The sequence below is a fragment of the Ruditapes philippinarum genome, unplaced genomic scaffold (genome assembly GCF_026571515.1).
Source record: "Ruditapes philippinarum isolate M1 unplaced genomic scaffold, ASM2657151v2 ctg2239_1_1_1_1, whole genome shotgun sequence".
Classification (NCBI taxonomy): Eukaryota; Metazoa; Mollusca; class Bivalvia; order Venerida; family Veneridae; genus Ruditapes; species Ruditapes philippinarum.
Window position 1 is genome coordinate 121,546 of NW_026859980.1, and position 23,899 is coordinate 145,444.

The window sequence follows — 23,899 nt, forward strand, 5'->3', positions numbered from 1 at the left end:
ATAGCAAAATAAAAAATTTATTGCTTTATTTAGATCACTTTTTAGAATTTCCTTTTTATTTTCAAGGAAGCTTTTACATTAACACTAACACAGGAACCTCCTTAGAAGGTTACAAATTGGTTTTATAGTGTCTTTTATCACCAATTTTCCCTGCAGATGTTTAATACCAATGAATGTCATTGTTACTTTTAGCTCACCTGATCAGGTGGTGCTCAAGGGCGAGCTGTTTTGTTGTCTACAACTTAGATTGTTATCACTATATAGTGAACACTTTTGAGTGGATCTTCATCAAACATTTTCTAACAGATTTACTAATGACATCTTTGACAAGATTGAACACAGGTCATGTAGGTTCAGAAACTAGGTCACCAGGTCAAATCAAAGAAAACCCTTGCAGCTAGAAAAACCTTGGTTCAGTTTTTTTGTTTTTTTTAACAAACTGTGTGACTGTCAGAATGTTTATCTTAATTATTTCTAGAACAAGTTTAAATTACAACCTAAAATTCTATAGGGTTCAAATTTCAAATTTTTCCAATCGAAACCTTGTTTCTTTTTAATCCTAGGGTAGTTGTTTGCACCTACTGAGCTGCAGTTCTTACTCAGGTGAGTGGCTTGGGGTCAGCATGGCCTTCTTGTTTCTATTGTAAAAAAAACAAATTAACTGATACAGCTTTTACCAAATTAGGAAATGTTAGTTAAGGTAGCAAATTTTGGAACAGTGTCTTGATTGGAATTTCACCCTTATGCGTCCACATTCTACGCTGGCTTCATTCATAATAAATTGCCCTGGCATTGGTTTGGTGAAATAACAGAACAACATTAGATAGCTTCTGTCAATGAAATAGTAAAGTATAGTACTTTTGTGTTGATAGATAAAACTTATTGATTTAGATTGTCTGGTGTTATTTGGATGTATAAATTGTTGATGCTAATTAATAAAGAGACCCAGGGATGGTGCCATTACTAATGTTAATATAGTGTTACATTATCAGTTATTTGGCATTGTTTATTGTTTTTGTTTTTTTCTTATATCCCAATTTCTTTCCTACCATTTTGGGAATATAATAGGATAGGTTGTTTACATAACATTTGGAATATGAAGTGGTATTGCTAATTGGTAAGTGGATTAATCAATCAATACTTATATATTAATTATAAGATATGTGTTATAATGACCTTGTTTTATGGTATTAGATATTGATGTTTGTAAATATATACAACAGATTTATTAAAGGATGTTCATATTATGTAATGATCTTTTTGTTGCCAGTTTACAAGATTTTAGCTGCTGCTTATTTGGAGAAGTGATTATGTGTCTGTTATATTCATTATTTTATATGATTCTAGTTGCCATGGAAAGCAGAAGAAAAAAATCCAGAAAGGACATCTCATTAATGGCCAGACATATTTAAAGATAGTACAGCAGTATTAATGACCTTTAAACAGAATAATTTGTTTATTTTTTCTGGTTTTTGATCATATCTTGGTAGTTAATCCACCTTACCGGCTTTTCCCAGATAACTAACCGGTAATTACCAATTTCTCAGCAAGTGACTAACTACTAATACATAAGCTATATGAGACAAATGACCATAAGATAAATTGTCACAGAGAAATAATGCCTCCTCGAGGATCAAACTCTGGACCCCAGAATAACTAGGTATATGCTCTCTCTGAGCTGAGCTGGTGGACTTACCAGAATTAAAACACTAGTATAATAAAATGATCTTCTAGTCACCAGTGGTTATAATATATACCTATGTTTTAAGCCTAACCAGCATATAATAAGTAGACCTGTAAATATTAAGAAGCTGATAGCAACTCGGGTTATATCCTTGACCTTTAAATGGCTTTAACTGTATTTAGAAAAGGTCTGTCTGAATAAGGAATTCAGAACTGTTTATTCTATGGGATAGGATAGGATAAAGTTGTCCTTGACCAGCATTTCAAACTTAACTTTATCAAATTATTGTACCTGACCATAATAAATGTATAAGAAAAGTCTTTTTAGCTCGACTTTTCTATGAAAAGGGGAGCTATCCTACTCGCCCCGGCGTCGGCCGTCTGGCGTCACGAACCTTGGTTAAGTTTTCGTACCACCCACTTGTATTTCGTAAGTATTACAAGTATGTGCTTTGAAACTTACCATAGCTTCGTTCACCATCAATAACCTTCCATAATACAGACAAGAGTACAGTAAGCTTTGTCAAGGTTTTTGACAGAATTATGGCCCTTTTTTGACTTAGAAAGTGTATTGGAGCTTGGTTAAAGTTTTTTGGTACCACCTACTTTATTTTCAAAAACCATTGGAGGATTGCTTTTGAACTGACCATGTAACTTGTTTACTCATCACGACCTTCATCAACAGACAAGAGGGACATGAACTCTGTCAAGGTTTTTTTTTTATTTTTTTTTTTTTTTTTTTTGACAGAATTATGCCTTTTGAACTTTAGAAAATACATTGAATATGGGTAAAATCCATTATTTGCCTTAAGGCCCTTTGAGATAGTTGCTTTGAAAACTTTTAATGCTATTTCACCAGAATATCAATTACCCCCCATCTGTATGCAAGAGAAGTAAGCTCTGTCAAGGATTTGTGTTTAAAAATTAAGGCCTTTTATCGACTTCGTAATCTTGGTTAAGTTTTTAGTACCAGTCCACTTTTTGAACTGAAACTGTGTTTGAAGATATTAATTGAAAAGTTGGAATACTTGTTTACAACATTGATTTCCAAACATGTCCTAGGAGAAGGTAATTCTGTCAAAGATTTTATTTGAATTATGGCCTTGAAATGTCAATGTTTTGTATGTATAGGCAAGCAGGTTGTTCAATGGGTATCACACTAAATTTTAATAAAAATATCTTAATGCTCATCGGGCCCATTGTTCACTTTAAAAATACTTGTATTGCCTTTTACTGCAAAAAACTTTTTTTATTGGCAAGCAATAAAAAAGTCGAGCGCGCTGTCTTACGGACAGCTCTTGTTTGCTTGGCTCTTTGGAAATGATTGCAAGAGCTATTATAATGACATTGATTTTAATCTTTTTGAGCCATGTTCTAAGTTGGCTTTTGGAATTCATACATTCTTATAAGATTCTATATTATAAGATTTTGTTTACATGTTTTTTTGTTGTCAACAAACTATTGAAGTGCAGGTTCATAATGTAATTAAAGACCAATATTGACTTCAAGTCTAAAAGAAACTTGTTCATTTTTTACATGTCTGAATGAATGCATTTTCAGTTCCATAATTACATATTTTTTCAAAGACAATTTCCTTATAGAAAGAGTTTCCAAGATTGCCTCTGCCCAAATATGGATTTTCATGCAGATGATGTAATAAACTGTGCATGCAGATATTGGTTTCCAATAAGTCTCAAAGGATTCTATTTTGTTCTTCAATGAATGGAAAATGTTGCTACAACCAGTTTTTGGAGAAATACATAATGGAATAAGTGTTTTTAAAGACAAGTTCCGCCTTATTACTTCTATTTTAAAGCAGTTTTGTCAAAGATAAAAGATTTTGATGTAAAATGAGATAGTATAATTCCTTTTACAAAATTAATATTGAAAGTATATAAAGCAAATTTTGATATGAATGGTTGTTCAGAAGCTGTAGTTTTGAACTTTTGATAAAGATTTTTTTTATGACAATTATTGATTTGGATATAATTTGATATTGAAGATTTATTTTAATTTATTTGAACTGTTCTGCAAATGTTGCTGTTGTCATTGCTGTTGCCATCCAAAAAGATGAATGTTGATCATGATTTATTTGCCCCATCCCACTTTAAAAGTTGTCATTCTGTCTGTATGTACATCCTGTTGTCCTTGTGGAATTAATAACTTGAGAAGGAGCAAGCTGTTGTTTATGTTATTGGAAAGAACATTAGCCGTGGCAAGTACGTGACCCTTATTAACTTTGTGACCATTATGTCGAAGGTTAAGGTCACTTTGATGCTTAAAATGAAATCCTTGTCATGTTAAAGTAGTTTAAAACCTTGGGCAGTTAAAAGTGATGGTCATAGTGACCTCCGTTTATAGATTGATCAAACACATGTATTGGAATAAATTAACAACACCAATGCTTGGTATAGTGGTTATATGACTATGACAGTACGTGCAATACCAGGTCTATGCAGTGTTTTGTATTGGCTCAAAATTGTGGGGGGGTGGGGGGGGGGGAGTACAACAGTACAACAACAGGTGATGCTTGGCATTTAGAAGGTATTTTACCATTTGAACTATCCATGCTGGGGGGGGGGGGGAGTACAACAGTACAACAACAGGTGGTGCTTGGCCATTTAGAAGGTATTTTACCATTTGACTATCCATGCTGGACAATGCCTGTGCTACAGCTTGGTAATTCAAAGGTCAAAGTAACCATTACACCCTGAAGATAGTGGGCCAACACTATAATGTACTTAAAATAATTGAGCAGTTGTATCAGCTGTTAGGTGATGCTTGTTACCAAATGATTCTGGTTGTTGACTTTGAACCATTTGCTCCTCAACCGGCAAGGGACTTTGGAATTTTTCATGTGGGGAAACTATACGAGCTAGCAAATGAAATGTAAGTGGTTCTACTCATGTGCTTGCTTGTGTTTTTATAAAGCATAGCATGACTCCTGGGAGGGGGGGGGGGGGCAGTCACCATATGACCTTTAAAGTGTTCCTGTGACTTGATAGCAATCCTTCCTTTACTCCAGCTATGAACTAGCTGCTGTAAATGTAATTGCATGCTTTTTTTGCTGCATTTTAGTTCCAGAAGTTGAGATGATCAGATAATTGTTCCCTAAATACAATAAAATTAATATAGTTGCAATGTATCTTTTTTGGTGAAGAGTAGTTCATCATGTATCACCTCTATACTAGACAGTATTTCTAGTTAGGAAGTCCATGTTTAGATATAATGGTTTTGCATGATTTATATGTTAGCTGACTGAGGTAATGACCATATTAGGAAATGTTGTTTTTTGTTCTACGACAATAATGGTTGTTCTTTCAACTTAAGGAAGTTCTTCAGTAAATGGTTGACAAAATTTGAAAACTTACTTAATTGTTTTATGGTCATTAAGTACAAACAATTCTTAAAATAAGAAGATTTATTACAATCCGGAAATACTTCTATAATTTTCACTCCTGCTTAATGATATTAGAATCATTATGATTCCCCTGAAAATGTTTTGATTTTGTTTGAAACAGCTTTTAATAAATACATGTTTCCCTTTGAAAATTTTTGAAAAATATTTAAGTATTTTTTGGGTTTAAATGAAGTGTTTTAAATCATTTTTAATTGACAGAAATTCTTTAAAATGTATCAAACACTAAATAATAATCATCTTTAAATCAACCAACCATCATTATTAGCATCACCATCTTTATAATCATAAAAAACCACCCATCATTATCACCCAAACCAAAAATTCATAATTGTAAAACAACACTATCATCATTTTCATCCACATTATCTTCATGATCAGCAACAACATTATTATCACTAACACCCTAATTATTACCATCAACAACATCATCATCACAATCATCATCATCATCAACATAATGATCACTATCATTAACACTATCATCATTATTATCCACACCATCAGCATCACATCAACACCATCATCATTATCATCAAAGCATTATTATCATCATTATCATCATTATCAATACCCCATCATTACCACCATCATCAGCATTATCACTATCATCAACACCATCATCAGCTCCATCATTTATTATCATCATCATTATTTTTAACACCATCAACATTATCATCAACACCATCAACATCTCTTTCATCTTCATTATAACTGTCTTATTTATCACATTCACCAATACTGTATACATCATCATCCATCATAACATTTTGGATTAAATCATTTACTTGTTTTCCTTCATCATTACACCTATATAAGACAATAATCATCCCGTTCTCTTCCTGCATTTAGATTATAGACTTCATGAAATGATGTAATGGTAGACAGGGCTGTATCTATATATCATAAGGAAATGGCATCTTGTAATCAGGTATCTACACACTGTCCTTATCTTCTTTGACCTGTTTTAAAAGTTTTTTTTTCTCTCTTCTGATGTATGCTTCTTCAAGGCAAAAAAAAATCTTGAATGTTTTTTAACAGATTTTTAAACAGCATGTTTTCTTAAAAAAAATGGAATTTTTTTATTTTGTGTTGCAGAAGAAAACAACAAATAAACATCTTTTTTGAGGGCCATTTTTTAAATTTAAGGGCTTTTTAATATAAATTTTAAAATTTTTTATAAATAATTAAATTAATTCTTAATTTTTGAATGGGAAAAGGAACACTTGATGAAAATAAGATTTGGGTTTTGCTCTTGTTTTTTATCCAAAAAGAAAATGGAGAAATTTAAAACTGTACTTTCCTCACAAAACAAATAAAAAGAAAAAAAAATGGTTGATTTGTTGATTAAAGTTGCCATAGAGTGTTGATCATCTTTCTTGGTGTTTATCAGTAGAGTTTGGCTTATCAGTTGAAATGATTTTGTAGCAGAGTTGATTATGAATGGCCTAGTTTGTACTAGGCATGAATGAAAAATCTTCATGGAAATTACACCAATGTGCTCTTCAGGATATTATGTTTGAAGAAACCATATGTTTTTGTGGGAATGAGTAATTTCAACAAATATGGCTGTATGATGCACACTACATTATTAGAGTTAAAATTTTCTGAAAAAAGTAACTTTTTAAAAAATTATTAGTGCTTTCTTTTGTGCATATTGGATACTATAATTATTGGATGTGGTAGATAATTGATATAAAAGTGTTTAGTTATGTGAGTGAAAAATTAGGGTCTGTTGATAATTCATATGGATGGATGCTGTGTTGGAGTAAAATAATTTATATTATTTTTCATTAAGCCTTTGGCTTCTGTTCACATGTACAGAATAGCATTTTGTTTTGAATCTATGGGTTTTTAAGGGCAGTCTAATGCTTTTTTCGCCAAAAGAATTCTTATATCGGTCAATATTTTAAAAAAATCGGTCATTTCCAGATCGTTATTTTTCACAATCTTTGCTTTTCACTAGTTTCTAACCATTTATGACCGGAATTTAGTACAAAGCTATAAAGTAAGAGTGATTGTAAATAATCTAATGCGCAAGATTGTGAAAAAAATAACGTTCCAGAAATAACCGATTTGCTACGATATTGGCCGATGTTAGAATTTTTTGGTGGGAAAGCATTACAGTAAGACTACCTTTAATTAAGTCGCAAATTCAAAGATTTTAGATTTCTTATATTTTGTGAAAATTGTAAAAGTTCTCATTTCTTAGTTTAAAGCCCTTTCTCTGCTGAAAGTGAAAATGATGAGCCTTTGTCAGATAAGCTAGTCTGCACAGCAGTGGAGTCTGACAAAGCTCAATCAACTTTCGAATTTTCATTTTGATATCCCCAAGATTGATAATGAACAGTTCCAAAAATGATAACTGGCTAAGTCTATTTAACAAATTAGGCAAGTTTAGAGTTAAGGGGTTATATATGTTTATTATCTGTTAGTTGCAGCCAAGAACAGGCAATATCTATTGTTGTCATGTCAAATCGGACTTGACGTTTGTCTGTGTTATAATTGTAATGTGGTATGGTAATACATTCTCTAGTTTAAAAATTCAAAATACAGACAAGTTTTGTTCTATTGTACTGAGTTCTTTTAAACATCTGTAGTTTTTCCACTAGTATAACTTAACATTGGTTTTTAGTTTCATATGATTTATGATAAAGGAATACATTAAGTGCCCCCTCCTCCTAGAAAGTTTAGATGATCTTTTGTTAAGATTGCCTCTTGGCAATTAATAAGTGGATACAGGTCTATCTACCTTCTAGTTGAAACATGATGTAATATATAAGCTTGTCAAATATGAAAAAAAAAACCTAATGTACATTCTTTATTAAATGAACTCTTTTCAAGTTGTCTTTCTGGCACTAAACAGTTCTGTTTGTTCTTGTTTGAGGAAACATGTTCATGACCTGTAGGGTTCAAACCAACTACTTAACCTGTAGGTGGTGTTAAGAGTATAGCAATATAAGGAGGGTAAAATGGGAAAGTTGCAAGCAATTGTAAACAGTGTTTTGTTCATCGTCTGTACCTGGCATGAGCCATTTTGTATATTTTCATCTTTTGTCAATCTTCTGTACCTGGCTTAATTAGCTTATACATATTTTGATATTTTGTCTACATTGTATCTTCTGCACCTGACTTTAGCCATTAAATGTTTTCATCATTTGATGCACCATCTGTTACAATACTTCTACAAGACTGTTCATTGTCCTAGCTGGTTTTTTTGTCAATCTTCTATCTTTGAAGTTTTCTATATCAACCATATTTTATGTACATATTGTTATCTATTGCTGCAGCCTCCATATTCTATTATCATATATTCTCTTGTCCTCTTGTCATCTCCATTTTGCTTTTTCATTTTTCCTGTCTATTTTTCATCATCATTATACAGTCTCATTTATCTCCATTTCATTATCATTATACAGTCTAGCTTTGTACTTCAATTATGGAACGTCAGTGGTTCTACTATGGTTCCCGTTTCTTCCGTGAAATAATGCATGGAAGGGCACTCGAGGTCTTCCTCCACCAGTAAATCTGGAACGTCGCCATATCACCTATAATGTGTTTGTGTGACGTAAAACCCAAGTAAACAAACAAACAAAAATTTGTACTTCAACCATTTTATGTGGTACATGTATATGCTTTATCTGCCATTATATGTATCTTCCACCTGCTTGGCTGTATCCAACATGATCTGAAGTTTACTCTTGTCACTGTAAGCATGTTTGGTATATACCGTACAATGGAGAGTGCGAGTCCTTTGTGTCCAACTACAATAATTTGATTGTTGATATCAGTTTTTCTGCCCTTTATAATTTCAACCTCCATGCCTGTGTCAAAAGAGTTATTTTCATCATTATAAAGTTACCTGTTACTTGTTTAAAAACCCTTTGTAAAAATTTCAAATACTTGGAACCTTGTTTTCTGGTTTTAATATTTGTTTAAAACCAACTTTCAAACCCAAATGACAAACCTAAAAACTGCAATTTCTCCTTAAAAAAACTTCCCTTGATTTTTTTATATTTTTCTAACGGGTCTCCATAAAAATGGTTAATTGTTATAAATGGAAATGTATTGTCATCATACTGCTTCACATCATAAAATTGTCAATGTTTCCTTTCCTAACTGTAACATAAAACCAGGAGAAACAAACTTGGGTTATAAACAATGCTCTATATAAGGAAATAATATTGTGTGTTCTACTTTGTACCAGTAGGAAAGTCTCTCCTATCTAGAATGGTTTGGCTTAATTTGTTTGTAATGAATTGGTTCCAAATTTACCTTAATTGCATTTTCTATGTGCCCAGTATAGTGATTCTGCAGTAACCAGTCAATATTCTAAATGTATCTCTTTTTTATTACAATCAGGTCTGGTTTGAAATTTGGCACAAGCAAAGTAGATTAAGGCTATATCATTCTGGCAGGCAGCTAAGTAACTTGCTATATCTTGCTCTATTTTTATTTCTAGAGCACTTGATTATTTTTTTTTATTTAGGTACAGGTTGGTCATAAAATCATGGTACATAAGAGTAAACATGTTTGAAACATTGTAGGATTCAGATAAAAAAAGCCCTCTTATGAGTGGATCAGAAAAAGTATGAAGAATTTATATAACATGAAATGAATGGCAGAATAATAACCAATTTGTAAGTTTCTAAACAAGTGCATAGGTGTATTATTGCATTGTTTAATGGGGATGTTTTATTATACACTTAATAGTGTGGAATCAATAAATTCCAGTTGTGTTTAATTTAACGATACTGTTTGTTTGAGAAAAAAAAGAAGTATTTAATCATTATAGATTATTGAATTTTTTTACGTAGGAATCAAGTTTGAGAATCATATATTTTCACAAAATCTATAGATCTCAACTTCTCTTGGCTATAAATTATGATTTTATAGTTTGTTTGTGTAATTATTGATTAAGCAGAGAGGATTCATGTAGTAGGTGTTATGTGGAATATATACACGCCTTGATCTTGAAAATTAATTGAACAGAGATACTGTACTATGAAAAGAGATGTTTGGTTAATAGATGTTCAAGTGTTGTGATTATTATTGAATATTACAGATCAATTGATTCATAAAGTTGGAAAATGTTGCGATTATATGTGCTGATATAATGGATATACTCCAGTGGCATTATTGTTGAACATGTGAATAGGCTACAGAGTGCCGTATAATATACAATATTCTATAGTTTAAAACAAACTTCCAAAACAAGTGGTTTTAAAGTTTTTCACTGGACTAAACAGATTTAAAGAGACTAGGGAACTTAAGAATTTCATTTCTTACCATGGTGGATGTAGACAAACCCTTGTCTGGGGAGAAAACACAGGTAAACGATTTAAGATCAGATTTCTTCATTTTATGTAACAAGTAGAAATAAGCATTCTTTTTTTTTCACTGACATATAAAGATGTTGACAGTAAAATGTCTTACTTCGTTCTATAATTATGCTGTGTACTAAAACTCCAAATAGGTGGTCTCAAGCCTAGCAAGTTCAAACCCTATAAGTGGCAAGCCGTTGTTTCCTTGAGCAAGTAATTACACTCATTGCTCAGTACTTGTTGACTCCAGGAACAGATTCAAGACTCATAGCTTCTTACACAATCTAACTTTTAAACTAAAAAAAACTCTATATAAACTAATTTGGTGGTAGAATCGAAATGTATTCCTTTCTTTGTAGCGAGGGATGGCACAAAATTGCTTATTTTCAGTCTCTCTTCATAACAATTATTTGAATAATCTGACTTAGTCAACGGCGGACAAAAGCAAGGTATATTTGTCTCTGTATCTTTTTTCTTCCATTCTGCATACTTTGAAATATGGTAATATTTCTTAGAACAGCACAGTGAATGATCAGATGAAAATGTATGTATTCACTCCAAAACAAATGATTAATGACAAAAGAAATAGTTAAAATAAAGTATCATTTTGCTAAACAATCAGCAAATTACTTTTTTTTTAAATATCTATAAAGCATGATATTTTCAAATTTATTGTCTTTTGTTTTTTTCTACAATGTAGAACTGAAGCTGTCAGAAACTTGTGTCCATCTTGAGCACATTTGTTTCATTAACATATTTTCTAAGCATTTTCTGTTTGGTCATCTGGATAATATGGATTATTTATCTAACATTAAACTTTGATGGGCTGAAAATCTGTTACAAGTCAGTGTCAACATTGTATACTGAGGTTCATAAACAACCACTGCTTTGATTATATTAATTATTTGATATGATCCAAAAAACATGAGTAAAAAGGGTGGGGTGTTTGTTACATGATGTTTTTCCATATTGTGTGTGCACAGGTGTTAATAGATATAGATTTTAAACACAGTTGTATTGATTTGAGATCATCTAATATGACATTTGAGATCCTCTAATGTTAGATCATAATAAGAAGGGGTTTGGTATTATCATATCACATGGCTTATCTTCCATCACCGTAGCAACCTGAAACTGACAATATACTGTCACATCATTGTAAATGTAGTACTATTACAAGTTCCTGATGCTTGGTGCCAACTGGTTTTAAATCTGGCATCAGTATATTAGGTTACTATGTGAGATGTGATATATATGGCTATAGTGAAACAACACTGTGAAATTTGACATGCATTATCTCTGCTACAAGCAGACACACAAATATAGCCAAAATATCATAGAGGGATGAGCTAAAATTAAACACAAATCATATGCGGTCAGTATTTTTATAAAACAGTTCAACTGTCAGTAATGCATCATACATTACTTGGAATATTTGAATTCCGTAATATTGTCTGAACAATTCTACCAACTTATATCCCTAAAAGGAGTCATTTGGTAGTCGGTCGGTCCAGCCGTCCATTGAATTTTTCTTGTCTGGAGCATAACTTGAAGACTAACGGTTGGAATTCAATACAACTTCATACAATGATCAAGCACATTGAGAAAAAGTGCAGTGCGCAAGAACCATAACACCATTTTGACATATTACAGAGTAATTGCCCTTTGATACTTTTCCTTGTCCGGAGCACTTGAAAAGAACTGGTTGAAATTCAAAATAACTTCATACAATGGTCAAGCACAATAAGAGGAAGTGCAGTGAAGAACCATTACTCTGTCGAGAGTAATTATAGAGTTATTGCCCTTTGTTACTTTTCCATTGCTTTTTTCTTGTCCAGAGCATAACTTGAAAACTACAAGTTGGAATTCAATACAATTTCATACAATGATTAAGTATATGGAGAGGAAGCGCAGTGCACAGAAACCATAACTCTTACTTGACTCATTTAAGAGTTTTTTCCCTTTGTAACTTTTTATTGTCCAGTGCATAACTTGAAAATTTATGGTTGGAATTCAATATAACTTCATACAATGGTCAAGCGCAATGAGAGGAAGTACATTGTACAATAACCATAACTCCATCTTCAGTATTTGTAGAGTTATTGCCTGTTGTATCTTTTCCTTGTCTGGTGCATAACTTAAAACTAATGTTTAGAATTCAATGCAACTTCATACAATAGTCAAGCGCTATGAGAGGAAATGCAGTGCTCAAGAAGTGTAACTCTTTCAGGACTTATTACAGAGTAATTTAATAAAACTTAATGGTCAACTATATTAAAAGGAAATGCAACATACAAGTACCACAACAATCTTTAATTGCCCACAACCATAACTCTATTTCAATTCTTTTACAAGGTATTCTGTTACTAGGCACTTCCTCATTTCCGAAGTAGTCTAGCGGGGGTATTAATCACATTTAGTGATAGTTCAAGTTTAACATTTTAAAGAAACATTTATACATATATATCCATCGCATTGTGTGTAGAATAAAAGTTAGTCTGAAGGTCAAGGAGTCTATCACAATGTACTCTCAAATTGGAGACATCATGGGTGCCTATCTATAGAGAATAGTCTTTGTATGGTCTACTGCTAGATATAGCAAATTTGGGCTCAATCTTAGTAAACCCTTTATACCTTTAGTCATTATTGTCATGTTGTCTGCCTCTGAACTCACATATCCTACATGAGTCACAGGAAGCCAGTACTAGTAAGTTAGGGAGAAGAGAATTTTTTAAGGATTATTCAGCTGAATTTGTGCAGTGGAGTTGCCCTGGTTTGACTTTGGAACAGTCCATTCAAAGTTGAAGAGATACACAACAATTGAGCTACCAATTGGTTGTGCAGGCAGTTGTGGCTCTGTACTTGATGGCATAGACCAATCACTTAGTTTCAACAGGATTAATTAGTTTTTATTACAATGGAGCTTATACACTTACATTTATAACAAAATATAGTACATTATATGATAAACATCACATATTGAGTATTGCTTAATGTTGTTTTGTTTATTTCCAATAAATGACAGATACATAATAATATGTTTACAATGGTTAAATGTCTCACAACATTGTCTCTAGAGACGTGATTTTTTTCATTATGAATTGTTCTATCAGTATTAACTACTCCCGGAGGATTTCATGGAAAGTTCCAGGTATTATCTCTATTTTCCTGCAATGTCCACATTGATGACACAGTCTGGGTAGACACATTAAGGTCAATAACAATATATCATTTTTAGCTCAACTATTCGAAGAATATGAGAGCTATTGCAGTCGCCCCGGCGTCGACGTCAGCGTCCGCGTCCGCGTCAGCGTCTATGTTGGTTACAGTTTTTTGTAAAGTCAAATATCTCAATTATTGCTTGAGATATTCAATTGAAACTTACAATACTTATTTATAGTAACAAGGTACATCAGATTGACAAGTTGGATAACTCTATCTACAATATTGCCAGAATTATGCCCCTTTTTAACTTAGAAATTTTGGTTAAAGTTTTTTATAAAGACAAATATCTCAATTATTGTTTGAGATATTCAATTGAAACTTACAATACTTATTAATAGTAATAAGGTACATCAGATTGACAAGTTGGATAACTCTGCCTACAATATTGACAGAATTATGCCCCTTTTTAACTTAGAAATTTTGGTTAAAGTTTTTGTAAAGACAAATATCTCAATTATTGCTTGAGATATTCAATTGAAACTTACAATACTTATTTATAGTAACAAGGTACATCAGATTGACAAGTTGGATAACTCTGCGTACAATATTGACAGAATTATGCCCCATTGAAACTTAGAAATTTTTGTTAAAGTTTTTTTGTAAAGTCAAATATCTCAATTATTGCTTGAGATATTCATTTGAAATTTACAATACTTTTTTATAGTAACAATGTACATCATTTTGCTAAATTGCATATCTCTGTCTGCAATATTTGCAGAATTATTTGCCCCTTTGAAACTTAGAGATTTTGGTTAAAGGTTAAAGGTCTTCAAAGATATTTACTTGAAACTTTACACATGTACTTAGGGTTATAATTTGAGGGTCATAATTGTATGTCACTGACCAAGTTCCATAACTCTATCTTGCATTAAGGCTGATTCATATCCCCTTTTCTACTAAGTCTCTTGGTTAATGTTTACATGCAAGTTTTACATATCTCAATAACTATTAAAGATATTTATTTAAAACTTCACATATGCATTTAGGGTCAGAATTGTAGGTCACTGACAAAGATCCATAATTCTATCTTGCATTTAGGCTGATTTTTCTTCCTTTTTTCAACTTAAAAAATTCATGGTAAAGTTTTGCTTGTAAGCTGTTATCTCCATAACTACTGAAGGGTTTGTGCCTTTTTTGGGACAATTTTATGCATTCGTAATAATAAAGCAGTGATTTACTTGATAAAACTTCTTAATAACAAGCCTTTGTACCTTTTCTGTCAATTTTATGTATTCATAGGTAATTAGTATCATTATACTCAATAAAGCACCCTTGTGACATTACCTTCCAAATAGTCAAGCCAATACTGTATAATTAGACTCTCTCTAAGACCTATAACATGAATTTATAAAAAAAAATTAGCCCTTTTGTGAACTTAAAAAATTTAACATTATCAAGGCTCTTTTACTATCAAGCAATTAGAATAGTCGAGCGTGCTGTCCTACCGACAGCTCTTGTTTATCATGTAGCCACAGCACATATTATATAGTCTCCATTGGGGAGTTGAATTTACTAGGTTTTATTCAAATAAAATTTCTAGATTTTGTTGGATTTGAAATTTTTCTCTCTGCGATGTCAAGTACTTTATGCAATGGACTTGCCCTGGCTTTTAACTGTTAATTTGAGATTTTTTTACTAAATGACTATTCTGTATACATGTAATTTATTTAGAGTATTATTAGACATAATGCCAGACGTACTAATTTGATGCTGTCTGTAATCCGGGCTTTTATCAACTAAAATTCTAATTCTGTAAGGCTTTAGTCTTGGATTTTGAGCTTATTACATGTATCCCTTTTTTGCTTAAAATATGGAGAAGTACATACTGTCAATCTATCCTGCTATTTATCCATCATACTTACTTTAATGCTTCTCATAGCACTTTCATATCAGCTGAAGCCCACATGGAAGATCGTGAAACCAAATGTGTAAGCCTTGTTAAATAAGGTCGTTGCTTACTGACATACTTACTATAACTAAGAGGTTTTTTTGTGTGTACTTTCCATGGTCTTTTGATTGAGTGGTCTGGTTTCAGTTAGGTCATTGTCAAAGTGACTGGTAGTAAGTTTTCCTGAAAGTAAGGCCATGTGTTTAGTATTTTTTTCAAAATGACATTGGGAATAAAGCATTGTTTGTTGTTTATGGAACGAAACTTTATAGGTCACATCAAAGTTATAGAAGTTGATGGCTCTGGCTTAGTGGCTAAAGTCTCTGAAATATAATTTGAGCCACGCCATGACAAAACCAACATAGTGGGTTTGCGACCAGCATTTATCCAGACCAGCCTGGGCCTCCGCGTAGTCTGATCAGGATCCATGCTGTTCGCTATCAGTTTCTCTACTTGTTATAGGGTTTGTAAGCGAACAGCATGGATCCTGATCAGACTGCGCGCAGGCGCAGGCTGGTCTGGATCCATGCTGGTCGCAAACCCATTATGTTGGTTTTGTCATGACGCGGCTCATTGTCACCACTGTGGATTTGAAATTCTGCCAGGGACTTTGAGGCAGTTATCCAGCCATGTTATGGAAGGAGAACTGTTCTACTCAGCTAGGTGCCCACTCATGCTTGAAATAATACTTGAAGTTAAGTAGCTGTATGACCTTAATTGGATTGATGTATGAATGAGCCCCACACTGTTGGAAATCTGCCATTTATGCATGAAATGTCATTAATAAAAGTTGTAATGATATAAAATTTTGTATAAAATCCTCATGAAGTTTTCTAGCTGATGTTGCATATATTATACCAGTATGTTGCAAAGATCATTACTCACATGTCCAGTCATACAAGGTGTTACCTAAATAATTACTTCAAACAATTCAGGTCAGTTTGCAGTGTAAATTTAATGTTTACACTGTATGAAATTAGATACAACAAACTAAAAGGCATGTTTTGTCCTGGTTTATTAAAAGAAAGACAATTTTATTATTGTTGAGGTGCAGGATGTATAATGCCAGTGATGAAAAAAGGGAATAAAGTCAGGAATATGCAGAAGTTTTAGACTGTTGAAAAGATTTTAGACAAGTTATAAATATGCTATATTATCATAAAAGCTGTTGTTTTTCAGTTTCAAAGGGTCTTATTTATATTCAGCAAAATGTTTTTAATTCTTCTAGAAAGACACATACAATTAATCGACATGCAAAGAAAATATCCACATTTCAATTGTAATTGTATTTTAGTTGTACAAAGATGTTTGTTATACAGGAATAATATAGAAAAGAATGTCTTACTAGGGTCAAGGATGATATTTTGACATTCAATGTGTAATAAAGTAGTTCTCAATTTACAGTTAAACCTAAAAAAAAAATTCAATCAAAGATATGATTATTAACTGTTAGCCTGCTCTTGTCAACAGATTCTAACCTTGCACACATTTAGATCAGCCGGCACATCTATGTTCGGTATACAGTTACCGTAGTACTTTGAATTTGAAATTTGAAGTTTTCCAAAAAATAAAAATGTTAAATGGTTTTGTCCAGATTGAAAAATGGACAAGTTTAAGTTTTTTTAACATGGTAAAAGTAAACTTTAGTAACATGCAAGGAAAAATCTGGACTTGAATGTTATTGCTTGGTTTCTTATTTCCCATGCTCCTTTACAATACCCTGTCGTACACAGACATACTTGTTAACCAGAGTCTTCAACTTTAATAACTTAATTGGTTTACCAGAATAAGCTGGTGGAAATATTGTAACAAATTAATCTGTATTAACAGAAGATCCTGAACAAACAGGGACTGGAAACTTATGGCTGGAAGAAGAACCATTTGGCTTACATTGTGATGGATTAATTTGAACAATCTTCAGCTGTATGTCACTGAGACTTTACCCTGAATAAATAATAAGAAAGTAATAAAACCCAGACTGATAAAATTAAGTGGAAAAAATAGGTGCGATGTCAAAGTCAAAATTCTGTTAAAACAAAGAATGAAATCCAAAGAAAGAAATAACATATGCTTACTTATTTATATGTACATTAATTTTGTAGAATAATACAATTGCATTTTCTTTAGTTGCTAAATCAGACAGGGATAAAGATGAAAATACCTTAGCTAATACACAAAGTTATCACAGACATACATGACAACTATCAGTAAGAATTACAATAGATGCCACATTAACTAACTGTACAAGATATACCTTGCTAGTAAAAGTTTTATTTCAGAATTTATAAAATTCAAATTGAATTATAAACATTGTTAATGATTGTTGATTTCAGGGTGCGAGTGCTGGATACCCAGTTGTAGTAGATCCCGTGCCGCGGAGGTGGCAGAACGGCATACAGCACCTTACAAAAATGATGAATTTGAAGAAGCTCAAACGTCGACTGTCACTGACGTTCAAAGGAAATCGGGGCTTAGACAACAGTCTCTCTGATCTTGCCGAGCAAATGACAATTGAAGACAGCAACGGAATTACTAAAGACAGCAACAGCGCAGGTAAAACTTGATTTGTTAATGGTCAGCTTTTGGTTAAACAGATAAAAAAAAAAACAACATTTATAAGTAGCCTTTAGCCAAGAAACTGTTATGAATTTGCCGTGCTTTGAATTAAGAACAGACTATTTTAAAGTTTATGGGATTTCAATATATCAAAATACAAAATATGAGTGGACTGCATGGATGTGCAGGCTGTCCTGGCCATTATACAGGTGGTAAAATCTATGATCACACTTCCAGCTGGTTATAAAGGTAGAAGTAATTAGAAAACTACATAGTTCACACATAGTGTTGAAAACTACCTGTTTATAATGATTGACAGGTCATGTGCTGGAAAACTTCCTCTAATGTTAATGATATGGACAATATGTAAAAAGAAATAGGTGAGATAGGTTAGAAAATGAAAAAGAAGGGTGGAAATTTTACTGCTCTGAAGCATTGATATTTTTTGGTTATGAAAAGAATTAACTATTCAATGACGAGCAAGCTGTCTTAATATAGTCAGTGTCTCTGTCTTGTCCAAAACTGAATAAGCAGGATTTGATGATTTAGAAGCAGAATAGCACTACCATTGATACCATCAAATTATACCATTAGTAAATAGCCATGCCTGAGTTTGTACACCCATATATTCTGACATGACATGATATCTCATTGACAAAAAGTGCAGTGCTCAAGAATCCAAATACTAGTACTTTAATTCAGTTATTATGTAATGACCTATAATAGGCTTTTGACAAACTGATTAGTGGGTGGGAGCGGGACTAGTATATGACATAAGTTTAGCAGTACTGATTCAGTTGTGGTTTTTCTCTCTCAAACAAGTTATTGAAGGTCAGAACCCTATTGCAGCTTTCTGTAATTATAAGTGTAGTTAGTTCAAGAAACAGACTTATGAAAATAATGATAATGTTTAAATAAGCAAAGTCAAGCTAAAATATATCTATTTTAGCTGTATGAGCAACTTTCTGGAAATCATATGTTTTGGCAAAAAATATCATGAAAGTCATTTCTGATAAAATATAATCAACAATTTTCCCTGGGCAAGGATGTGATAAGATCTAATTGGAAATAAGCAGAAAATTACTTCAGGTTATGTGAACTTGATTTAAAGAAATGTGTGTGGGTGATTATTGATAACTGTAGAAATGTCTCCTGTCTCATTGGCCTTCTTGTGCTGTATTTTTTTCTCCATTCTGTCAGCAGTTTTATGTTATTCTCTGGGCAGTTTTATAGCTTGTCTGGGTAATATTTCTCTACCATGACATTCAGTTAGTAAACAAGAAATATTGAGATTTTGATGATTTCCCAGTATGCACTAATGATGTTGACAGTTTCTGCGAGTGAATCATTGACAAACATCCAATGTGAGATTGTCACAGAATCTCCTGACAAATTCTTATTTTTTGTAGGAATAACTTGCATAACATAATTAAGTTACATGTATAAAGATGCTAGTATTATCAAATGTAAGATTGGTTTAAAAATTTAACATAAATGATAGAAATCTTGTAATTTAATTCATACAGTAGCATGGACTGGGCTAATGTTTCAAGAAAAAAATACAGCAATTTTTTTCAGACATTACAAGGCTGGAAGTGATTAGGGTATACATGTTTCAGCAGACAGACTGGTTTAAATTTATCAGGAAAAAGTCATGAACAAAGATCTATTAAATGAATGAGTCATCAGTTTTCTTTGTTGAGGGGAAGGAGTCTGTGCGTTATTTTGTTTTCAGGGGAAAAAGCCTGAATTAAATTACTCATTTGCACTATTTAGTCCCTGCATTAGAGGCAAAGGTAATAAAAATTAAAGGAACTTGCTGTAATATTTTGGCTTTAGATTTATTTTTAGAAGAAAATTAATATTTGCAGAAATTGTCAAAACTTAATGTTGGAGATATATGAAAAGAAAAGGTTAATAAAATTCAAAGCAAGATGACAGTTGCTACACTTTTTCAAAAAACAGTTAAATGTAAAACTTTAACATAACTTTCATTTGACAGAATCATTACCCTAAAAGTAATCATCTGTTAAACAAGGTCAGTAACCAAGGTTTAATTAGGCTATCAGAGAATTCCAGTCGCTGATATTATTAAAGGTTATGTTGGAAAGTCACAGTGGTTGTTCTGACTGGCCTGGCTATATTGGCCTCATCTATAAAATCTGATTATAATGGTATACTGACTTTAGAAGTCAATGGTAGCCATTTGACTACAGTATTTCAATATACTGTATGCGTAGAAATATTCGCGGGCTTCAAATTTTCGCGATCTTCGCGGTGACATTCGATCCGCGAATTCATGTTTAGCGCGAATATTTCTACACCAATAATCTTTTAATAGTCATATTTTCGCGCTTCTATAGAACAATGTATATCAGTGTGTGATATGCTTTCACACTTTTTATTTAAATCTTTACTGAGTAATTGTGTTTAGTTTTTCAAGTTATTCATCATTTAAAATCGTTAAGGTTTGTGTTTTTTAATTGTTTGTTCAGAAAAACCATAACATGATCTAATCAGATGTTAAGACCTTTATGACGCAAACTGTGAAAAATTATGCACGTTAACGGGCATCCTTTTGTTTGCTATAATCTGTCCGTTAGACAATGTCTTTTTTCTGTACAATAGAGTATTGTTTGACACCTGGTATTGAAAATAACTGTGAACTCCCACGATGATTACAGTTATTTTCCTTTTTTTAACCCGAGTGGTCTACGCGAATTTATGATTTTCGGCAGTCACCTCCGCGAATTCAAAATAGCGCGAATATTTGTATAGACCCCCAAAGTGGACCTTTCCGCGAAAATTTGCTTCCGCGAATTTAAATACACATACAGTATGTGAAGAAACTGCATCAAAATGACTACTGAAGGAACTTATCAAAGCAAATCTTTCTTAAATCTAACAAGCTAGTAGCTTTTTTGTGGCTGAAAACAGAAAACCCTAAGAAATAAATGAAAATACAGCTTTACAGGAACACACAAGTAAGTGTAGGAGAGGGCTCTGTACCTTTAAAACCCACTATCAGATCTATATCAGTTTATCATTGCATCATATGTTTGTAACATAATCTTCTGCCAGCTAAATCTGATATTAATAAAAATAAATAATGAGTCAAAAACCCTGCCAGTGCACAGCCATTATACACCTGTGCTTCTTTATTTCTCTCAAGGTGAACAAAAAAGTAGAGCAAACAATTCTGGAGAAAAAATGATGTACAAGATTACTTTGTACTGGGATAAAAGTTAAATAGAATGACTTGTGATTTGAAAACTTTCTTGTTTCTAAAGTGATCAGTGTTGCATATGATGTTTATATCTCAGATAAAAATCAGGTTTTAGTAAAAACTCTATAACAAGAGCCCAAGGTTTAAAATATTTGTCACTACATAGGACAACATCTACTTTCTGTAACTGCAAGGTTGAATTGTGTCAGCTTGCAATAAATGATACAGTATCAGATGAATTAGGAAGAATTAACATGAATTAGGAAAATATATCCCAGGTTTCCTACAGAGCAGGGATTCTGGTCCAAAATAATATGGGCAAATTAGTTACAGTTAGTGATGGAAATCGGATGAAATTTGTCCCAATCGATCATCGGTTCAGTCGGATGGGACATAATCGATAACTTTTCGAATAAAGTCGCGTTTAAAAAGAAATAGGGAAGTAACATTTCTTCCCAAGGCACTTGATTATATTCAGTAACATGAACTTCATTTAACACTTTTCAACACAGTTTTAACCTTGTATAGCCATAATTTTACGAAATAGCTTTTATTTTTCAATGTATGTCAAATAATAACATTCAAATCACAATTCATTACTATTGTTTACATTACTTATTGGTTCTGTTTAACTCCAAATTGTCTCTGACATTATTTTTTGCGATCGGCGAGGTGAAAATTACCGTCAGAATAATTCCCTTTGAAACTTTAAACATTTTCGACGACGTCGCGGAACAAATTTTTATGAATCGATTATTGTCGCTTTACATAACAGTAAGTGATTTTCGGCGACTGGCGACAATCGGAACATCACTAGTTACAGTGTATGTTTTAAAAAATGATTATTTAGCAGACTCGGGTGTGTTCATACATAGGTACTGGACTGACTTACTTGACATATTTAAGATATTCTATGTAAGGCAGCATATTGTCATCTGTTTACAGAATATAAATTTACAAATCTTGTTTATCTTAATATTTTAATGCTGAATAAAGAGGATGATTATCTTGGTCCAAGAATCAGTTAATTCTTTTTTAATCCCATCACATCTTAGGAATTTAAAGTGATTGCATTATTTAAATTAACATTTTGTTGATTATCATATGTGATTACTTCATGAGATATTTCTGTTTTGCATCTCATGTTTTAGAAATATGGCTTTTTCAAACAGGCAATTGTTACTGTTCCGTGCTTTTATTTCTGAATTAAAATATTTACATGGGATATAAAATTGACAACAAAAGAGAGAGAGGGATTTATGTATACATGGGGGTTGTTCAGATTTATGGTTTCATGTCTGAATTGCAGCTCCAGACTAATCTTTTAGCCCTCATAGGACTGTCAAGTTTGAAGCAAAGTTTTACATATTGTCAACATGAAATACAATAATCAATTCTTGACTTATAAACTACGATGTCAGCAATTCTATGATTGTAATGGCATTAAGTCAGCAATTCTATGCTTGTAATGGCATTAAGTCAGCAATTCTATGCTTGTAATGGCATTAAGTCAGCAATTCTATGCTTGTAATGGCATTAAGTCAGCAATTCTATGCTTGTAATGGCATTAAGTCAGCAATTCTATGCTTGTAATGGCATTAAGTCAGCAATTCTATGCTTGTAATGGCATTAAGTCAGCAATTCTATGCTTGTAATGGCATTAAGTCAGCAATTCTATGCTTGTAATGGCATTAAGTCAGCAATTCTATGATTGTAATGGCATTAAGTCAGCAATTCTATGATTGTAATGGCATTAAGTCAGCAATTCTATGCTTGTAATGGCATTAAGTCAGCAATTCTATGATTGTAATGGCATTAAGTCATTCACCTGATTGAACTAATGCCATGATTTTTGCTGACCATAATTTTATAGCTTTTAATAGAATCAAAAGGTCTAGTGAAGCTATTGTATGGAAGGTGGAATGTTTATATTTCTGTAGTTTGTCATATATTATTGTCTTCCAGTGAAAGTAATGGTCTTTTTTCTGAAAGTTGCTTATGTTTACATGAAATTTTGCTGTGTTACATGGTACTGTTGTAGCCTTGGTACTGTAAATTGCTCTTATAACCTCAATGAGCACCTTTTAGGGCAACCAGTGCTGAAAATAGAAAATATCTTCTCATGAAAAGAGCGTGGTAAACTGCAAACTTCTCCTTTGGCATCTTTAGCTGCTGTTGACTCCATAGCGAGTAAAGAATGAAATGAAACATTTGATGGTTGATGGTTGAAAATGGGCAGTTGACATGAATCAGTAAGCAATGAGAGTAAATTAATTGATATATAATTTCAGATGTGATACCAGAACCTCATTCACGTATACATATACAGATTGGTGATGATGATGACCTTACAGAGGATATGACGGCTAACCCCGGGGAGAAACGAGACTATATATCCCCAGTCCGTATGAGAAACAGAAGAAGATTTAGTGAGGTAAATATACATTACAGTAATAATACTACATTTGTCATTACGGTAAGAGAATTTTTTCTATGGGAAAAAAGATAAAAGATATTGTAGAAGACAGGGGGAGTTAATTTAGGATATATGAAGGTAATGATTTTAGGTTAGGGTATGT

General features: G+C 32.5%; 1 protein-coding gene across 3 annotated transcripts in view; it reads left to right on the forward strand.

Annotated features, from left to right (window-relative positions):
- The window catches only part of LOC132758502 (cyclin-dependent kinase 17-like), a 98,077-nt gene that overhangs the window by 20,846 nt on the left and 53,332 nt on the right, over positions 1 to 23,899 (forward strand). Inside the window, exons 1-3 of one of the 3 annotated variants that reach the window (XM_060750183.1) lie at positions 10,027 to 10,433; positions 17,872 to 18,091; positions 23,612 to 23,754. In XM_060750183.1, coding sequence (XP_060606166.1) covers positions 10,392 to 10,433; positions 17,872 to 18,091; positions 23,612 to 23,754 — 405 coding nt within the window. In that variant the 5' untranslated portion in view covers positions 10,027 to 10,391. Of the gene's footprint in view, positions 1 to 10,026; positions 10,434 to 17,871; positions 18,092 to 23,611; positions 23,755 to 23,899 lie in introns of those variants that run through there. The other 2 variants (XM_060750184.1, XM_060750185.1) reach the window with 2 other exon arrangements.